Source organism: Ptiloglossa arizonensis, chromosome 5 (assembly GCF_051014685.1).
Source record: "Ptiloglossa arizonensis isolate GNS036 chromosome 5, iyPtiAriz1_principal, whole genome shotgun sequence".
NCBI classification, from domain to species: Eukaryota; Metazoa; Arthropoda; class Insecta; order Hymenoptera; family Colletidae; genus Ptiloglossa; species Ptiloglossa arizonensis.
The window spans coordinates 21,360,079-21,377,797 of NC_135052.1; the positions used below are offsets into that span (position 1 = coordinate 21,360,079).

A 17,719-nucleotide genomic window follows, 5' to 3' on the forward strand; every position below is an offset into this window, starting at 1 on the left:
GCCGGGTTCCTCGCTCTGCGGACCCCGAAACAGAAACGGGGGAACGGCCTAAAGAGGGAAAAAATAGGGATGAAAGGAGGAAAAACTTACAATGGGTGGAAAGGAAGAACAGTGGGGAGACAAAAAGCAAGATGGACGGAGAGGGATAGAGGCGAACAATGATCCGTGAGAGTGAGAGAGGAGAAATTGGGAAAACAAAAGTCGTGGAAAAAAAGCTTCGCTCCGAAGTTTTAACTACGAACACGGAACAGGTTCGTTACGTTGACTTTGATTGGGCTTTAAGGTGGAACGAGAACGTAATTTTCAAGGTGATGAAGAGGAGACAGCCGTAAAACGTTCACTGGGATACGTCAGAGTGAATCCTTGCGACGAAACTTTCCGAGGATTGAAAAGAAAGAGGACTCGTTAGGATGATTTCGATCCAGTTTCGTTTCAAAGGATGAGGGAAATTGTGCTTCGAGAAGATAACAGTGAATACGGTCACACGTGACTCATAATCGAAAAGTAGGATCTTGAGATTGTTCGAGAGATTTTTATTTATTTTTTTTTTTTATACAATCTTGTGTTTGTTATTTGGTATCGAGAACAGCACGTTTCAAAGACTGAGGAAAATTGTGCTTCGAGAAGATAACAGTGAATACGGTCACACGTGACTCATAATTGAAAAGTAGGATGTTGAGATTGTTGGAGAGATTTTTATTTATTTTTTTTTTTTATACAATCTTGTGTTTTTTGTTATTTGGTATCGAGAACAGCACGTTTCAAAAACTGAGGAAAATTGTGCTTCGTGAAAAACACGAATGAATGTTTGTGAATGTGAAAATGTAGAATGTTGAGATTGTTTGAGAGATTTCTATTAATTTTTTGTTGACACACTTTTTTGGTTCTCTTTGGAAAATATTAAAATATTTTTAGAACGAATAGAACGATATGCTAATCGGATATAATCGGGACAGTGGTGGGAAAGAATTGTAAGGTTAAAGGTGGAATAAATTATGAGCAAAATATTATAATGATTTGAATTTCTGCGTATTTTCCGTACACACCTAATCACTCTCGACATAGTTCACGGATACACACGTGCTCTGAAAATGGTGCAATATTTCCCGAAGGCGGTTTGCAATAAGTTCAAAACTTTGAAATTTTAATAAACTACGTTGACTTACATAAACTTTTATGACAGAGAACAACAATATAAAATATATATTGTATAACAGAAACACTATAAAAACAAACACAATAATGGTTATCGACTGTATTTTTACAACAATTTTTTACTAACAAGCAGAAGTTCCTAATCGTAACGTGCTGTTAGTATTGAGTAATAATTAATACGAGTTATGTGTAAAACAAAAAGAAAAAACGAAATTATCATTTAGAATGATCGATGAAGAGGCAGAGTAAAAATTTATTATTGCGGTGGTGACCGATACAATTTTTATAAAGAATTTTTATAGAGTTGAAAGGAAAATTAGCGTTACGAGGTGATAACGAGAGGAAGATTGTAAAAAAAAGTCTTTTTCACGCATCACGTTTAATTATTGTCGAGCACGTGCAAAGAAAAATATATCGCCAGCGTCTACGACCATTAAAATCATTCGTACATTAACTAAACTTTATCGTTTTCCGATAAATCATTAACCGGTGACCTTGAGCGGGCAGTAACTGCCGTCCATTAAAAATCATTTCGCGAATATCGTCACACGTGACTCATAATCGATTTTCCTTTACGAGAGCGAGATTAATATTAGAGAATTTACGTGGACAATTGAACAGTTTTACGATAATCGTCCATTTAAACTCTTCGGTATTTTGCATCGTAATATGCATGGACAGTAAAATTTATTTTTTAAGAATTTGTTCCTCAAAACGATAAACGTCACGCTTAGGCGTTTACCTCGACAATTTGTGACGTCTGTCAGAAAAATGATTAATGGTTTAACTATTCACGCAGCAGGTAAGAACATTTAAAGTAAATTCTTTTATCGCGTAACACGTCGAGAAATTTATTCTTCGTGTAAAACATTAATTCATAATCTAAAGTCTATGAGTTTACACGATACATATTAGACAACTATAATCAGACTCTGCTTTTATTTATGTTTCTAAGCAGAATATATTAGACCTTCTTTTTTGTAGTAAAAAAAAAGGAAAATGAAATTTTTAAATTACCGAGGTATAATAATAAAAAGAAGTAAAATACAGGACAACGAAATTTAAGAAAGTCGAAGATTTGAGAAATTTCATTTTTTCGAAAATAATTCCAGTCTTTTGTTCGTAGTTTACATTTTGATGAATTTTTACATCAGAAACGAGTCGATAAATGTGATTGTGCATACTGTCGATAAATATCGTTGCAATGATTAAAATTCACCTATGTAACAACGCATATTTTTATAATCGTTCGACGCATTCACATTTATCGAAACTGCGAATAACTCAAGGCACGTGAAGAATACTTTTTTCGTTCGAAGAGAGAGAAAAAAAAAATTGGAAGGTCTGAGAAGGTTGAAGCTACCTCGAAGGACGAGAAGAATGGAGAAAGACAAGATGATGGATCATCGATCAAGTTAAAAGTTTCTTCCAGTTCTGGATTCGATATTTTTACGTTAACCTCCGTGGATTTATCCAATAGTGGAAAATTACTTTCTCCTGGAGGGTAACAGTCGAAGGAACTCGACGGCCATGATAATTTATCCTCCTTTTCACCGACCATCCTTTCTATATTGCAACAAGGAATTAAAGAAGCGAGATCGACTCCTTCGTTGCACAACAATAGCGATGAGAAACTCGGAACAGAATGAAAAATTAGATCCACGATTTCACTAAAGGATGGTTTGAGCAATCTAATGTAAACATAACCTACATTTAATTGAAACTAACTCGAACCTAACCTCATCGAAACGTAGAATAATAACAGAGAACAACAATGTAAAATATATAATATACAACAAAAACACTATAAAAACAAACACAATAATAGTCATCGACTGTATTTTTACAACAATTTTTTACTAACAAGCAGAGATTCCTAATCGTAACGTTGATATTTAAAAAAAATTTTGAACAATTATAAAGCTGAAAATACCGAAATTAACGATATATGATTTTAGGCGTAGATGGTTAATAGTTTAGATACTTAACGTATTTGTAAATTTATAAATTTAAAAGACGGTTAATAATTTATAAAAAATATTTAGTATGAAAGATTTTAAGAAATGTATCTTCTGTTCCATAAGTAATATTTATTGTCAATTTTGTAGTGTAATTATAGTAATAATTGCTGTGGTATTAAATCTATAAATCTAGTTAATAGTGTATCGCTTGTTTGTTGTGAATTTTTATATCGTTACACTGTACACTTCGATGATAGAAAATGTAAAATAAAATGATTCGAAATAATGTTGTAACAACGTATAATTCTTCATCGTTTGTTGTTGCTGTTGTGCAGAACTTACAGTCTGCATTTCAACTCGAAGCGATGCATTTTTCAAAACTGTGAATTACAATTAATTATTAAGCATGAGTTGTATTTACGAGAAGAAACGCGAACTTTTCGACGCCGATTCTGATGAAACTTTTCAGGTTTGCGGAGCAGGAAGGAACAGTGAACGTGTACTTTTTCTAGCCGCGGTAACTCAAGCTTAATGGGTGAAACTACCTCCAAAGTTTCGTTCTCTGATGTTATCTTGAGAGCTATTGGTGACACACGGAAGTTTTTTACGGTCTTCGTTAACGAGAAACAGCACGGTGTGCGCATCTGTGAAATAAAAAACTAATAAAAGAGTCAAAAAGTCACTTTCAGCCAGAGAGGGGAATTGTTGCAATTGTTCGTTAAGAGAAAACGAATCGAAGAAATGAAATGTATGTAGTGCTCGTAAAAAAATGGCTGGAAGATAACCAGTCAACAGTCTCGAAATTCACCTTGACCTAGATCGATTATTGATGAATTTATAAATTATTCAAATCGAAGCCATCTTATAAATTTCTCAACGAAATATAAATGCTGGACATTTACGACTTGTTTATACATAATAGTACATAACACTTTCGTATATTTACAATTCTCGAGCTGACCCAAAAATCGAGGTCAGAAACGTTTTAATAAATCACGTAAACGAGCAGCGAATAAAAAGTTCCCTTTCCTTTGCCTTTCGATTACTTCATTCGTTAAAAATTCTTTGAATAATTCTAGTTTTTGTCGCAAGAAGGCTAAACGATGTATCGAGAAACAATTATATTACATCCATACGTTAGCAAGTAACAATATTTTGCATCGAAGGCTTGAAACCCAAGGTCAGGAGGTTGATGAATAAAAAATGAGCTACAGCTTGTAATATTTTCAATTACATCTTTCTAGTTTCTAAAAAAATTATTACAGTTTCGATACAAACTTTCCCCATACAAACTGAACTATACCTTAAATAAACATCAATCTCTTAATTTTCGTTTCATATCAACAATATTTTCAATTATACTTTTCTACTTTCTAAAAAAATTATTATAGTTTCGATATATACTTTATCCATAGAAGTATACCTTAAATAAACATCAATCTTTTAATTTTCATTTCATATCAACAATATTTTCAATTATACTTTTCTACTTTCCAAAAAAATTATTACAGTTTCGATACATACATATATTTAAATAAACATCAATCTTTTAATTTTCATTTCATATCAACAATATTTTCAATTATACTTTTCTACTTTCCAAAAAAATTATTATAGTTTCGATACATACATACATTTAAATAAACATCAATCTTTTAATTTTCATTTCATATCAACAATATTTTCAATCATACTTTTCTACTTTCTAAAAAAATTATTATACTTTCGATACATACTTTATCCATAGAAATATACCTTAAATAAACATCGATCTTTTAATTTTCATTTCACATCAACAATATTTTCAATTATACTTTTCTATTTTCAAAAAAAATTATTACAGTTTCGATACAAGCTATTGTCAACGTTGTTTCAGTTCGTAACCCTGTGCACCTAACCCTCTCGTAGACTTGTTACGGGTTCCGTGACTGGGGCTAGCAAATCACAGATTCTACGAAGAAACACGGAACGACTTCGTAACGCGCGAGTCAAATCGAAGATACGGAACAAGTTGCAACGTGTAGCCCCCGAAACGGGACCCTAAACGCGATCGTCGGCCCCGAAACTTCGTTGAAACTTGGATGTACGGTCGCGCGAGGCGAGCTATTGTGTCATTTGTACGTAATCGTGAACACGTTGCTGGCGTACCAATCGTGCCACGGTCGCGGTGGAATTGTTGGCATACTCGCGGAGCACTGCTCACGAAACGTACACACGTGCGATGCGGACAAAGAGGGACGACTGGTTTCGTTGTCGATCGAGCCGGACGCTGATCGACGCTGCAACGTGTGAAAGAAAAGTATCGATTTTTATATCAACGCTCTTGAACTCGATAATAATGAAACGTCCATTTCGTCGGGTCACGATGAATCGAAAAGTTTTTTTTGGAAAGTTTTTCGACGACAGGTGTGCAACGTTACGAAACGCGTACCCGGGAACTGGGAAAATAAATTGAATTGCAAATCTTCGAAATCTTATGATAAAATATTCCTTCGTACGAAAGTTATGGTTAATCGATGTGCAGAGACTCTTGAAGAAAGTTTAGGTGATCGATGGTCTATCGATGCGAATAAACAGGGAAGTTGTGTTATCTATGATTGGGTTGTTTAGATTAATTTTGTGGATTTTTTTTTTTTGTTTTTATTCTTTAGGTTTTCGTATCGGTTCGATGTTGAATGTAGGATGTTAGAATTAATAATAATGGTTGAATGAAGATGTATCGGTAGCAAGGGCATTGATGTTTGTAATCATTTTATTTAGACACTTGGAAATTATATTTGTTTTTAAGTCGATCTGCTTTAATAACATATTTATAAAAATGTATGTTACTTTACAATAGAATTCCACCATGAAAAAATTGGGTGCTACGTTTAGAAAAATTGAGTTCAAATTTTTACATATTTATCCACGAAGAGATTATGTTCATTATATTGTAAGATTCTTATCGATTCTAAGATACAATCGCAAATACATTTTACCGATGTCAGAAATTAATTAATTAAATTTTACTTAACATTGTAGGAACACTTTGGTCTCTTGACTTTCGTCCATTTTCTTAACCTCTTTCTTTCTTTCCAAATTGTTTTAAATATAACAACATGGAGATAACGACTACAATTACGAATAAATATTCGTAATTAAATATTCCCATTTACATATCGATTCGAAATCTTTTACTCTCGAATCAAACAACGACACTTGACGAACTAAAAATTCTTTGGGACTAAGAACACCATAGCACATTTATTTCACTTGAACGTTCGAATCGAATTTAAAAAAATCAATGTGGCCAAGGAAAAAGTATTTTCGAATTATTTTGAACTTTTTTGGAAGCTTTTTCAAAAAGTTTTCACGTGAAATCGCAGTGAACCGAATACATAATCACTTGCAAAGAAAGTGTTACTTTTGTCGAAATAAACGACGAAGTGAACGTAATGGAGCATTACGAAATGTGTGCAATACTTGGCTCGTTAAGAGAAATAATTCAGTCGTCCAGTATTATGCAAATTACCAGACGTTGCAATTTTCGTTGCTCGAGTGTATGTAAAGTGCAGTGACGATTCTAGACTTATCGAGGCCTGACGCTAATTAGGGTATTTTCCCTTCTGAAATTGTCTAGAAAAATTTACACACACAAATTTGGAAAGTCGAACATGGAAATATTTAAAAATTAAAAATACGACCATCTTACGATTCTCAATTTTTTTTCTACGGTTAAATAAAATTTAAAAAAAATTGAGAGCTTATTTACACGAATTACATAATTTTTCAAAACAAATAAATTTGTCTTTTATACTCCTGTACGATAGTTAAATTAAAGAATCAACAAATAAAGAACTCTTAGACACCGTTTCTATTTGTGTTCTTAAATTTTCAACGGAAACAGTCTATAAAAATATCAATCTATCAAGCTATTTGATAACAAATTCTACCTTTTCTTCAATTTGGAAATTTTTTTTACATATATTGTTAGCTATAAAATTGGAGGTTCGAAGTTCTAAATAAAATTATGAATTTTATAAATTTTGAAAATTTTTTAAATTTATTTTCTATGATCTTAAATGATAGCTAAATTATAAAATTAAAATATTAGGTTTTTCGGAAAGTCATTTCGTTTTCTTTGATAAAAATGAAACACGACTTTTTTAAACTGTATAAACATTGTATTAAATCATATATTCTCTATTTTGGAAAACGAAATGACTCTCTGAACAATCCAATATTTAAATATAAAAATATATAAAAACCTCTCCGGGGCCCCTTGTACCCGAAGCTTTATTAATTTTACGATAAATCCGCCCCTGGGGAAGAGACACACGATTTCTAATCCTATTGATTGCTCGTAAAAAAAAGCTAACATCTGACTTTTTGCAAAGAAGTTGAACGTCGATGATTCGTGTCTCTGGAACGAAGATTTACATCCTCCAATGTTACGCCATGGGCGTTGATTGTTAGAGTGGTTCTACGAACACGTCGTGACACGGAATTACAATTTCAAATTGTAAATTTTAATTTCCGATTAACGTCGACAAAAAAGAGGAAAACTCGTCCACGGTTATCCAGATTTGATTTACATATCGTGCAGTTACTTCCTCGTCGTGTTAATTTTTTTTATCAAGATAAAAATGTGTGTCGATATTTGAAACCGATGACTCGTCCATTTGGTAAACATTGAACGTAACTCGAGATCGGTGCCATTAAGTTGAAAAAGAAAAAAGTTGTTTGCAAGAATAATTTGTATCGATGGCTACGACCTTCGTGACAGATCTGTCCTAATGAGAATGTAAGCTACAGTGCAGGTGAAAAAATAGACACGAGGAAACTCGGGAAAACCAGTTTTTCTTATCGATTCTCGCGCGATTTCAACGAATAAAATTGCTCGGAATATTGATACTTTCGCAGACAAGTTGTTTCGCCTACGAAACTTGCTCACAAGAATTTTTCAACTTCGCGAAAGAAATGGAATCGAAGGAATGACACTTTTGCAGGGAGACGCGTACAATGACATTTGGAAGGGTCGTGTTGAGCCACAGTGTCGAACAGAATTCGTAATTTCCAGTCAAACTTGGTCGAGAGCGAGAGAAGTTAGTTGAGAATTTCAAACCTAACCTTTCGGTCACTGGCACGTGTTGATCAACATAGTGTTTACTTCGAAACTTCAAAATTTGGAGAATCACGATATAAGATATTTTGTATGCTAGACTTTCGATCTTGATAACTTAGTATTACCTCATCGATATTTATAGTCTGCATATTAAACAGAATGTAAATTTCAAATCACAGAGGTGTTTCAAGATTCGGTAGTGTAGAATATTTATAGAGCTAATCAATCGAGGTTGCCCAACATCAACAGAACCTCGATGATAAATGTAACGAACGAAAGGAAAATTAATTGTCAAACTTCGAAATTATCTTTTGAATATTCAAGTTTTCGCTTTTGGATAAATTAGCTTTAGAATGTATTTTCTAAATTTTGTAATGTATCACTTTATAATTTTTAGCCCTTTTGTATATTAATGGTAACATGCATGATATTTGAGGTTAGGTTATGCTAGCAATTTAACTGAATCTTTCTTTTACAGAATTGTCAGTATATTTTATTTGTTTATTTTATACGTTGACGTATTTAGTGAAGGTTAAATTTTTTATCTATGTGTTTCTGAAAAATTTCCGAAGAAAAGACGAATTTCAAACCCTTATTAAAACCTTTTAGCTCAAATGCCTCTTGGTAAGATCCTATGACTGTAAAATTTGAAATTACAGTCCAGGCACATCGGTCCGCAACTCGAAGTCGCTGCTACCGAAATACCAAGAATATACAACTTTAACTAGCACGAACAAGATCCCTACACATTATTTAAAAAGTAACAACAAAAATAATGAGAAAGAAATGGATAAAAAAAGAAATTATTACCAAAAAAGAATCCCCTCTGAAAAATGATAACTCCCAGAACCCAAATAAATACATTCAAAAATTTCCTCCTAAAAAAACCCCATTCAACATTTGACAATTGCGCTACTCACGTTCTGTAAGCGCCATGGTAGCGTTCGAGTCTCTCCCTCGATCCTCCGGTGTCTCTCCCTAAGATCCACCCTCGAAGGACTCGTTAAAAAAAAATAAACGACCGTGCGATCGTCTCGAGACGTGGGACGACACGGTAGACAGAAACGCGACACGGAAGGCAAGTGCCCGAAACCGGTCGCCAAACGACGAAAATATGGCGGGAAACCGGGACTTCTGGGACCGCTGACCCGGTACCTTGGTCGCGGGAGAGGGGGGTTTGACGCGACTGTTCGTAAGGAGGGGAAAGATGCCGACCGTGAGCCCCGACGCGCGCTCGATCGAAAAACGAACGAAAATGCGACGGCCACGAGCCCCCTTGGCTCTTATACGCGCGCGCAGGTTCACCTTCAGGGACGAAAAGACAAAACACGAGGACGGTTTTCCATGAGGCTCACGGTGTGACGCGGCCCCAAACGGTTTCGCTCGTCGTAGTCGGGATCTCCTTTCAACGCGCGACGAGTAACACGGCCAGTTCGCGAGCGTTTCTTTTCCTCGGGAAGAGGTTGGTCCGCTCGCCGACGTATCTCACGCACAGAGTGGGGTCGACACGCACGGAGTGGGGTCGACACGCACGGAGTGGGGTCGACACGCACGGAGCGCCAAACTCACGGTGGTGGGGGGCGAGCCGTGCGAGCCGTGCAAGTCGTGCGACAAGTGAAGGGGTTAGACAGCGATTCGGCGATCGAGTGGGGGATCTAGACGCATTTCAGGAGGTGGTGGTGGGAGGAGCGGCGCGATTCACGGAGCAGAGGAGAGATCCGGTGTACGACGCTTTGACAAATTGGCGGGATGAATAGAATCAGAGGGGAGGGGAAATTGGAATTCGGCGCTTTGAAAAATTTGCGCGGTAGACGGGATTCCCGTACGGTGGATCGCAGTGATCGTCGATACGTCGCTCGCAGCAATGAATGTACTCGCTCTTGTTAAGGGGTTATGCCAGCCGAGATGAAAAGTAAGCCGGAGTTTTCAAAATTTCTTTCGCGAACGCAATTTTCGACGAACCTTTGTCCGTTGGTTGGTTGTACGTATAGGATTGAAAATTTGAGAAACGATTCCGTGGAAGAGTTACAGTGAATAGAGTATGTGTTAGTGTTGTTATTGGCGAGAGTATGGATTCTCTTTTGTAAAATTTCGTTGGAATTATGGTCGAGGAGGTACCAACAATGTGGTGTTAAATTGGAGCGTTCGACTTGGAATCGTTGTAGTAAATCGAAAAATTGAAAATGAAAGAAAATTAACGTACTCGAAGTTTCATCTATGATTAATCATATGTCGTGAGACGTAAGTACCAAGTTTTCGTGTACGTTCTTTTACGAATAACATTTTTCTTGTTGGTTCTTATCCTTAGACACTTTTCCTTTACAATTTGTTCTTCAGAATTCTCGATTTACACTTGGAAAAAGTATTTCGTATCAGAGAGGGCTGAAATTTTTTTATGGAATTTTTGTAACGGATAAATTATGTCTATTTGTGTTACGTTTTTTATGTATTTTTTAAAATGATTATGTCGTAGAAGTTACTATATACCTTTTGGTAGCAACGTTTTGCTCTCGTGTTCCTAAAAGTCAATATTTATTTTTGATTTGTATAGTACTATGTGCAAAGGCCTTTTTCTATTCTATCTATTGTAGGACGAAAGAAAGATCAGTCCCAGGTTGTCCAAGGGGAATGTGGTATCGCCAGTAAGTAGAATATGGACCGTACAAGGGCTGATTAAAATGTCTGACCCAATACGCCTCGCAATTTATCCCAGGAATAATTTTTCTCCCTCCAATACCTCTATGAGTGTACAAAATATTGGAAAATAATAATAGAAAAATTTGTGGTCTCCATTTTGACAATTGCACGTTAGGAGTTGCAAGCGATATATTTGTTAAATTTTTACAAGAGAGTATTAACTTTTTCATGGAACAAGTTTTTATAAATATATATATAACATGAAAGTATAGTTTTTTCATCAAAAAAGTGTTCCAGTGTTTGGTCATTTTGTCATATGATTGTTGTTCATTATTTAAATACTTATGCTTATATAAAATTTCAACGAGTAATTCACTGAAAATTATGAGATTAATAAACTAGTTTCTATACGAGTAGGAAGGTTGGCCAAGTATTTGGAAGGTGATAAAGATGGAGTACGATAGTTAATGATTGGAGCAAGATATGTGAGCTTCGAGGAATGGGACAAATATTGGTTCAGGGTGGTTGTAAAGATGGTACATTGAAACATTTAATAAAAGAGTGTCATACGAAATAGAATACTAACATAAGGTTAGGGGAAACAAAGTAGGGGTTCTCAACTTTTCTCATCACGATTTAAAATTATAGAATCAATTTTCGTTGCGATTCAATTTATTTTAAATAAGAAAATAATAAATAAAAAAAGTCTAATTTATCGATATATAAATATAAAAATTAGTATTAATAGAAATGTAAAAATTCAATTTAAGAAAAATATTGTCTAGAAATGTAACTTTGAACTACTGTCAAGAAATTTCTCGATATTGCCTCATTTCACGTGAATCAGTTCATTAAATCAAATGACTATTCATCGGTAACCAAAGTAGAACGCATATATAACACATACAGAACGCAAACGTAAACACAATTATAATGACTAGTAATAATAGGTTGCTTTAATCTTTCGTAAATATAATATATAGAATTTTTTAAAATTGTAATTTCATAATTACAATTGTTTATATTTCTGCGAACCAAGAGTTGAGAACCCATGTAGCTGATGATAGGAAAAATGATAAAATAATAGAATGGTTAAAATAAAAAAAGTAATTGTAAAATCAAATAATCTCAAAGCTATTAATGAGGTTCACGATATGGAGTAAATTTTTATCCGTTTAAAATACTTTATTAAACAAATTTTCTTTCGAAAGTAAGAATGAATTTTCAATATTTTTTCATTCAATTTTACAAGATAAAAAAAACCACTATAGTACACTTGATGGACAGCAGCATACTACACACTGGTTCTACCATTTATTAATAACCAAACATTCTACTATATCTAACATCCAAGCGTAGGTCTAGGTTATGTTCAAATTAGATCCAATTTAGGTCTAGGTTAGGTCTGGGTTAGAAAAAAGGTTTAGGCAAGTACTATTTATATTCGCATATAATCGCAATAATTTTTTTTTTCAGGAGAGGCAAGAATAAGTACAAAATGAAATCGAAGAAAACTGGAGCTCTGCATGGAAAGTGAGATATATACACAGGATAATAGGATGTGGTAACATAACCTAAAATGTACACACTTATATACCTGAAATGTACCTTGTTCATTTTACAGGCAAAAGACAAAGATCACCATCAAACTGTAACTAGCAATCCCTATACATTTCAAGGTAGGTGAGTTCTGGCGTATTGAGCTATTCGTGCAGCAGATTCGGAGTGGAATTGAATTATCGTTGCTGTAAGAAATTGATGCGGTAGAGCTGGAAATTGGAATATGGTGCATCGAGGCACTTCCGAAGTAAATGGAGCGGGGAAGTGGGACACGCTGTTTTGAGTTATTCATGTGCCAAACAGAGTGAGGAATTGAAATAAGATGCTCTGAGTTATTCATACGCTGGATGAAGCTAGAAACTGGAATATGTAGCGTAGATTCGTTCTTAGAGCGGAGTCGGCCTGTTTGGTGCACGCCTGCCAACGTGGGGAGTTTTATTGTTATAAAATAGTTCGGGAAATTTTACGCTGTAATTTTACAATAGGGCCTTGTGTTAAATACTCGCGTTGCATTTGCAATGGTAATTCCAATGGTTGATGTTATTGCACGTGCAAGAGGTATTAGTTTTGTCTCGTAATTTATTTCGTTTCGAAAAATGGCGGGCTTTCTGCGGGCTTGTGTTTCTGCATTGTTGAAAAAGAGAACTGTGAGTTCCTTGTGAAAATTGCATAATTGTGTATTTGCATAATTTCATAATTGTCTGCTTCAAGTTACCGTCAACTTTTTTCAACGGATTTTTCGAACATTTTAAATGTCTTGTGAAATTTAAATGGAACCTCAAAAATTCTTTTTTTATATAATCGTGTTTATCTTTCAATTTTGCGCTTCAATTTTCAGGAATATTTAGTATTTCCTTGTAACATTTTTTTTTGTATTTCTTTGATAATTAAATAGGACGTCTGAACAATTTTGTTTGTAGAATTTTTTTTTATCCGTCAATTCTATGCTTTTCGTTACATTTACTTTCAATGGATTTCTTAAGAATGATACTAAATTTCATGTGAAAATTAAATAGAACACCTGAACAATTTGTTTTGTTTTGCATAATTTTGATTATTTTTCTTCAATTTTCTGTGACACTTTCTTCATTGGACTTTTTGAAAACAATTCCGATTTTCTCGTGAAAATTAAATAGAACATTTGAGTAGTTTTTTCTTTTTTTTCGAATTTCAAATTCATTTACCATTTCCCTGTTTCGTTTTTCTTTTTGATTCCATCGTCGAATCTCACGGTACACGCGGTATCGGTGCGTCACGGAATAAATTGAAAACGAATATGAGGAAGTGTAATTTAAATAAAGGTATTTACGAGCAGCAGTAAAGAGTCGGAGAGACTGTTTATTAATTTTAAATCGACGGGACTTTTCTAGAAACGTTACGTTTATTCGAACACGTGTCGAAGCATTGCGACAGTCATTAACTCGGTAATAATTCATTAGTTAACGGTATTAAAAGGTTTTTGAACTTTTAATTAACGTGCACTATCTTAACGAAGACAGTGGAATCGACACTAAAGTAGAACGACACGAAGTGACTTGCAATTATCATTCCAGCACCTGGAATAACCATTAAATATCTCAGTGAATTTTCAAAATTTCCAAAATTCGTTCAAAGTGCTTAGAAATTCTCCTTGTCAAAAATATAATATATAACGATTTATAAAAAAATTAAAACAAAGAAATTATGGTGAACAGTGCAACGTGCAATCGTTTTTTTTTTTAAGTATTCGCGAAAGATCAAAGTTCATGGGTGCCATAAGAGTGTCATAAATATGACGTAACGACACGGAGAATAAAAGAGAAAACTGGTGTTTCGATCTTGAATGGAATTTAATTTATTGTACGCCTTCTCGTAAGTATATTTGCACAATGACCGGTAAATATAACGCGTAGGACGATTATCGTGAGTTATGGAATAAATAATTATTACGTAAGAAACACCGTTGTTTTTAAAGACACCGAAGAATCTTTATTTGGACACGATCGTGAAATCAATTGTAGAGATCAAAATAATTTTTGGATCGAGTAACTTTATCGTTCAATATTGACCTACTGGAGTGTCCGGTGCTCCATCATAATAAATCGACCATGAAACGAGAAAAATACAGTGGGTTTGCAAATGCTTCGCGAGTGCTTGGAAAATATCTCCGCCTAGAAAATCAATTTTTAATTCTTCGTCTAAAAAATTCCATTGTATCGATTTTCCAAATTTTCAACCGGTACACCAAAAATTCTCGCTAAATCGACCCGTGAATTTCCTTTCAAAATCATCCACGAACATTATTTAAAGAAACATTTAAAATTTACCAAAAAAAAAGAAAAAATCACCCATCAGACACGTACACAAAATACTCTCCAGTACCGTTGCAAACGGTGGGCCGTGAAAATTGGCAATTGTTTAAACGAAAAACCACTTTCGAAGACTAGACGAACGTTCGAAAAAACTTACCCAAGCTCAAGGTCGTTCTCGTTCCCGGAATCCTTGACACAGTAGGGTTGCACGGTTAGGGGGCGGTCACTCGCGCGTGGAAACGAACGAAAGATTCCCTAGGAGGGCACGGTAACGCGCGTGGGGGGAGGGGACACAGTGTCCTCTCTCGTGAGTTCCCGCCTTTTTCGTCGCGTACCCTCGTCGGTTTCTTCGCTCCGCCGGAAACGGAACGACGACACTCACCGGGTTTCTTAGCTTGGCTGTCGTGTGGACGGTAACCTGGCGGTCTTCGAGCAGCGATCGAGCGTGTTCTGATCGCGCGAGGCGTACAGAAGAGGACGCGGCGTCAGGCGAAAACGGAATGTCGCGCGCCAATGGACGATGCGTAAACCGGGGGCCTGGTTTCTATATAAACGCGACGGGGACCCTGTTCGCTTGAGCTCTGACCTTCTCTCGTCGATGTCCCTTGGCGTGGCGTGTCACCCTCTGCCCGTTGCCCCGCCTCCTCCTCCTCCCCCTCCGCCAGCTCCCCGCCCCGCCCCACCCCACCCCGCCCCGACGTCGACGTTCGTCGAGCACGTCGTCCGCCGAGCGTCGATACGCGGAACGAAACCGATCGATCGGATCGGACGGACGATTTTTATCGGTCAGGGGATTAATGGAACGATTCAGAGGGGGAGGGGCAAGGGGAGGGCTGTTTACGATCGTACCCCTCCCCCTGTACCCACCTACCGACAGGACGGAGGGAGGGGGATGTTTGTTTATCGGAAGGCGAGGCGACGATCGGGTTACGGGTGTTTATAAATATATCGACGGTGAACTTGGAGACGGTGGGCGACCGTGTGTGCCGGTGGCGACGTTGATGGAACGCGTTGGGGTGGGTCATGGTGCCCGGATCGATCTCCACCCCCTCCCCCTTCTCCCTTCCACCGAGGGGAGGGATTTTGAGAGCGCCGCGGGGCGGGACTGCCCGATGCGTGGCCGGTCTCGCGGGTTACTTGACGCGATTAAAAAGTTGGCGATGTTACGCGCGGAGTGAAATTAATAGGGGTGAGTATGTGGGGCACGGTGTATAGTTTACATCGTACGTAGATGGTATTTTAACGGGCATGGTCAGCGGAAATTAGATAATGCCGGGTTTCGAAATGTCGCGTGTGTCGATTTCTGTCGGTTTGGTTTCTACTGGGGACTGCTGTTATAGGGAAGGCCTGGGTTAGGTCTGGGTTAGATACTAATTATATTAGGTATTTAATATCATTATTTTGATGGTATTTTAGGTGACAGGTGTAGTTCGTTGAATACAGTAGTAACAACTTTGTAAATATTATATAAGACACTTATGATTTGATTTTTAGTAGAAATTGTTGTTTAGAGAAAGGTAGCTCTTGCTTATATAAATGGATAAGGAATTGTTTTGTGGATAACCTTGTAGCGATGTATTGAGCATTTTATTACAGTTGTTAAGAGAATGTTGAAAGTGAAGAATAATTTTTAGGAAAACCTTGTAATGGATTATCAGGTATGTTAATACAGTTGCTAATGAAGGAACTTGAATGCAACGCTAGAAGGTTTTTCGTAAATTAATATTCTTCTCTCGCGTATTAACAAGGAAGGAAAGTTAGATTTCTAATACGATAATAATTAAAATATTTATAAATATATATTTTATATTTAAATATTTATTTACAATATGTGCTTTTCTTTCTTATAGGTCAAAGTATAAAAAAGTGAGTACCTAAATTTAGTACATCGGTAATAACAAGTGGTGATGATCACAAGCACGGTAAATACGACCTTACTTGTTTAAAATAAAAAATTTGTTTTTTTTCTGTATCCCTAACGCGGTGCGAAATTGTTAATACCGATTTATAAAATACCTAGGAAGATATGCAGACGTTTATTCTTCATAGGTGTAATTACAAACTTCAAAGAAAATGAAAAAAAAAAAAAACCATTTATAAAGAGATTTATGTCAGAAAAGTGGCTCGATTGCATCGATCATTTGCATATCGTCGCTATAGATCCGGAGAACTGACATCGATGTAAATTTCCATATTGTAAACGCAAAAACCAAGGATTGTGTATCGCAATTGTATTCATTATTTATAGAGGTGTGATACTCCCGATTATAGCGAAAGTGCAATATCATTAGGTAAATATTTATGAAGATTAGTACGCACAAAGGGTGTACTTTGAATTAAATATTATTAAATACATTTAACAACGTTACGAACCATTTTTATTCGAATATTGAAAAAGGTTTCACTCATGTTCGCAATATTTTATATCGACCTTGTGAAATTAAAATAAATATAAAATGTTAATAAACGACACCCATAAGGGCACGATACTTCCCGAAAAAGAATATTTATTCACCGCAGAATACAAATATTTATCTTTTAGAGAGGTCATTGTTATTGCTGTTATCGCTACTATTATAACTGTAATTCTAACTATTAACTACTAATATTATTATTATATGCTTCAGTAATCATATTTACTTTTCTCAGATTCAGAATTTCATTTGTACAATAATATAGCTTAACAGAAATAAAGTTACATAATATTGAACAAAATCGTTTAATTTTTTTTCTAAAATTGTCCCCTTTTCAATATTGTTCCAAAGGAATTATGATATCTTCGAGAAATTTCACGAATTAAATAAGTGGTATTTTTAAAAATATTTTGATGGATAATCACACTTTGCATCAGGAGAACACGATGATCGAGAAGGTATTCGTATCTTTATGTTTCCTGGAATTGTTTTCGCATTTTGGTATTAGGTAAACATGATAGTTAAGGAGATGGCATTCTTTCGCAGATTCCTCGAATTGTGATGTAACTTCTAAGATATATCGCGAGTAAAGTACAA

General features: G+C 35.6%; 1 protein-coding gene and 1 long non-coding RNA gene across 14 annotated transcripts in view; one reads left to right on the forward strand and one right to left on the reverse strand.

Annotated features, from left to right (window-relative positions):
- LOC143146565 (alpha-tocopherol transfer protein) overlaps window positions 1–15,322 on the reverse strand; it is a 40,101-nt gene extending 24,779 nt beyond the window's left edge. The window contains exon 1 of one of the 3 annotated variants that reach the window (XM_076310967.1): window positions 15,091–15,322. Coding sequence is in view for 1 of the 3 variants with exons in the window: in XM_076310961.1 (XP_076167076.1) it covers window positions 9,141–9,156 (16 nt within the window). In the remaining 2 variants the exon portion in view is untranslated. Of the gene's footprint in view, window positions 1–9,140; window positions 9,642–14,865 lie in introns of those variants that run through there. The other 2 variants (XM_076310963.1, XM_076310961.1) reach the window with 2 other exon arrangements.
- LOC143146570 (uncharacterized) lies at window positions 9,753–17,417 on the forward strand. 11 transcript variants are annotated; one of them, XR_012991997.1, is made up of 6 exons: window positions 10,140–10,461; window positions 10,812–10,862; window positions 11,275–11,393; window positions 12,334–12,390; window positions 12,482–15,897; window positions 16,559–17,417. It is a non-coding gene; the product is annotated as an uncharacterized LOC143146570 (long non-coding RNA). The 11 variants fall into 11 exon arrangements; XR_012991992.1 differs by lacking the exons at window positions 10,140–10,461; window positions 10,812–10,862; window positions 11,275–11,393 and adding an exon at window positions 9,753–10,132 and having other exon boundaries at window positions 16,559–16,630; window positions 16,758–17,417; XR_012991987.1 differs by lacking the exons at window positions 10,140–10,461; window positions 10,812–10,862; window positions 11,275–11,393 and adding an exon at window positions 9,753–10,132 and having other exon boundaries at window positions 16,559–16,574; window positions 16,758–17,417.
- Window positions 17,418–17,719: the final 302 nt, after the last annotated feature.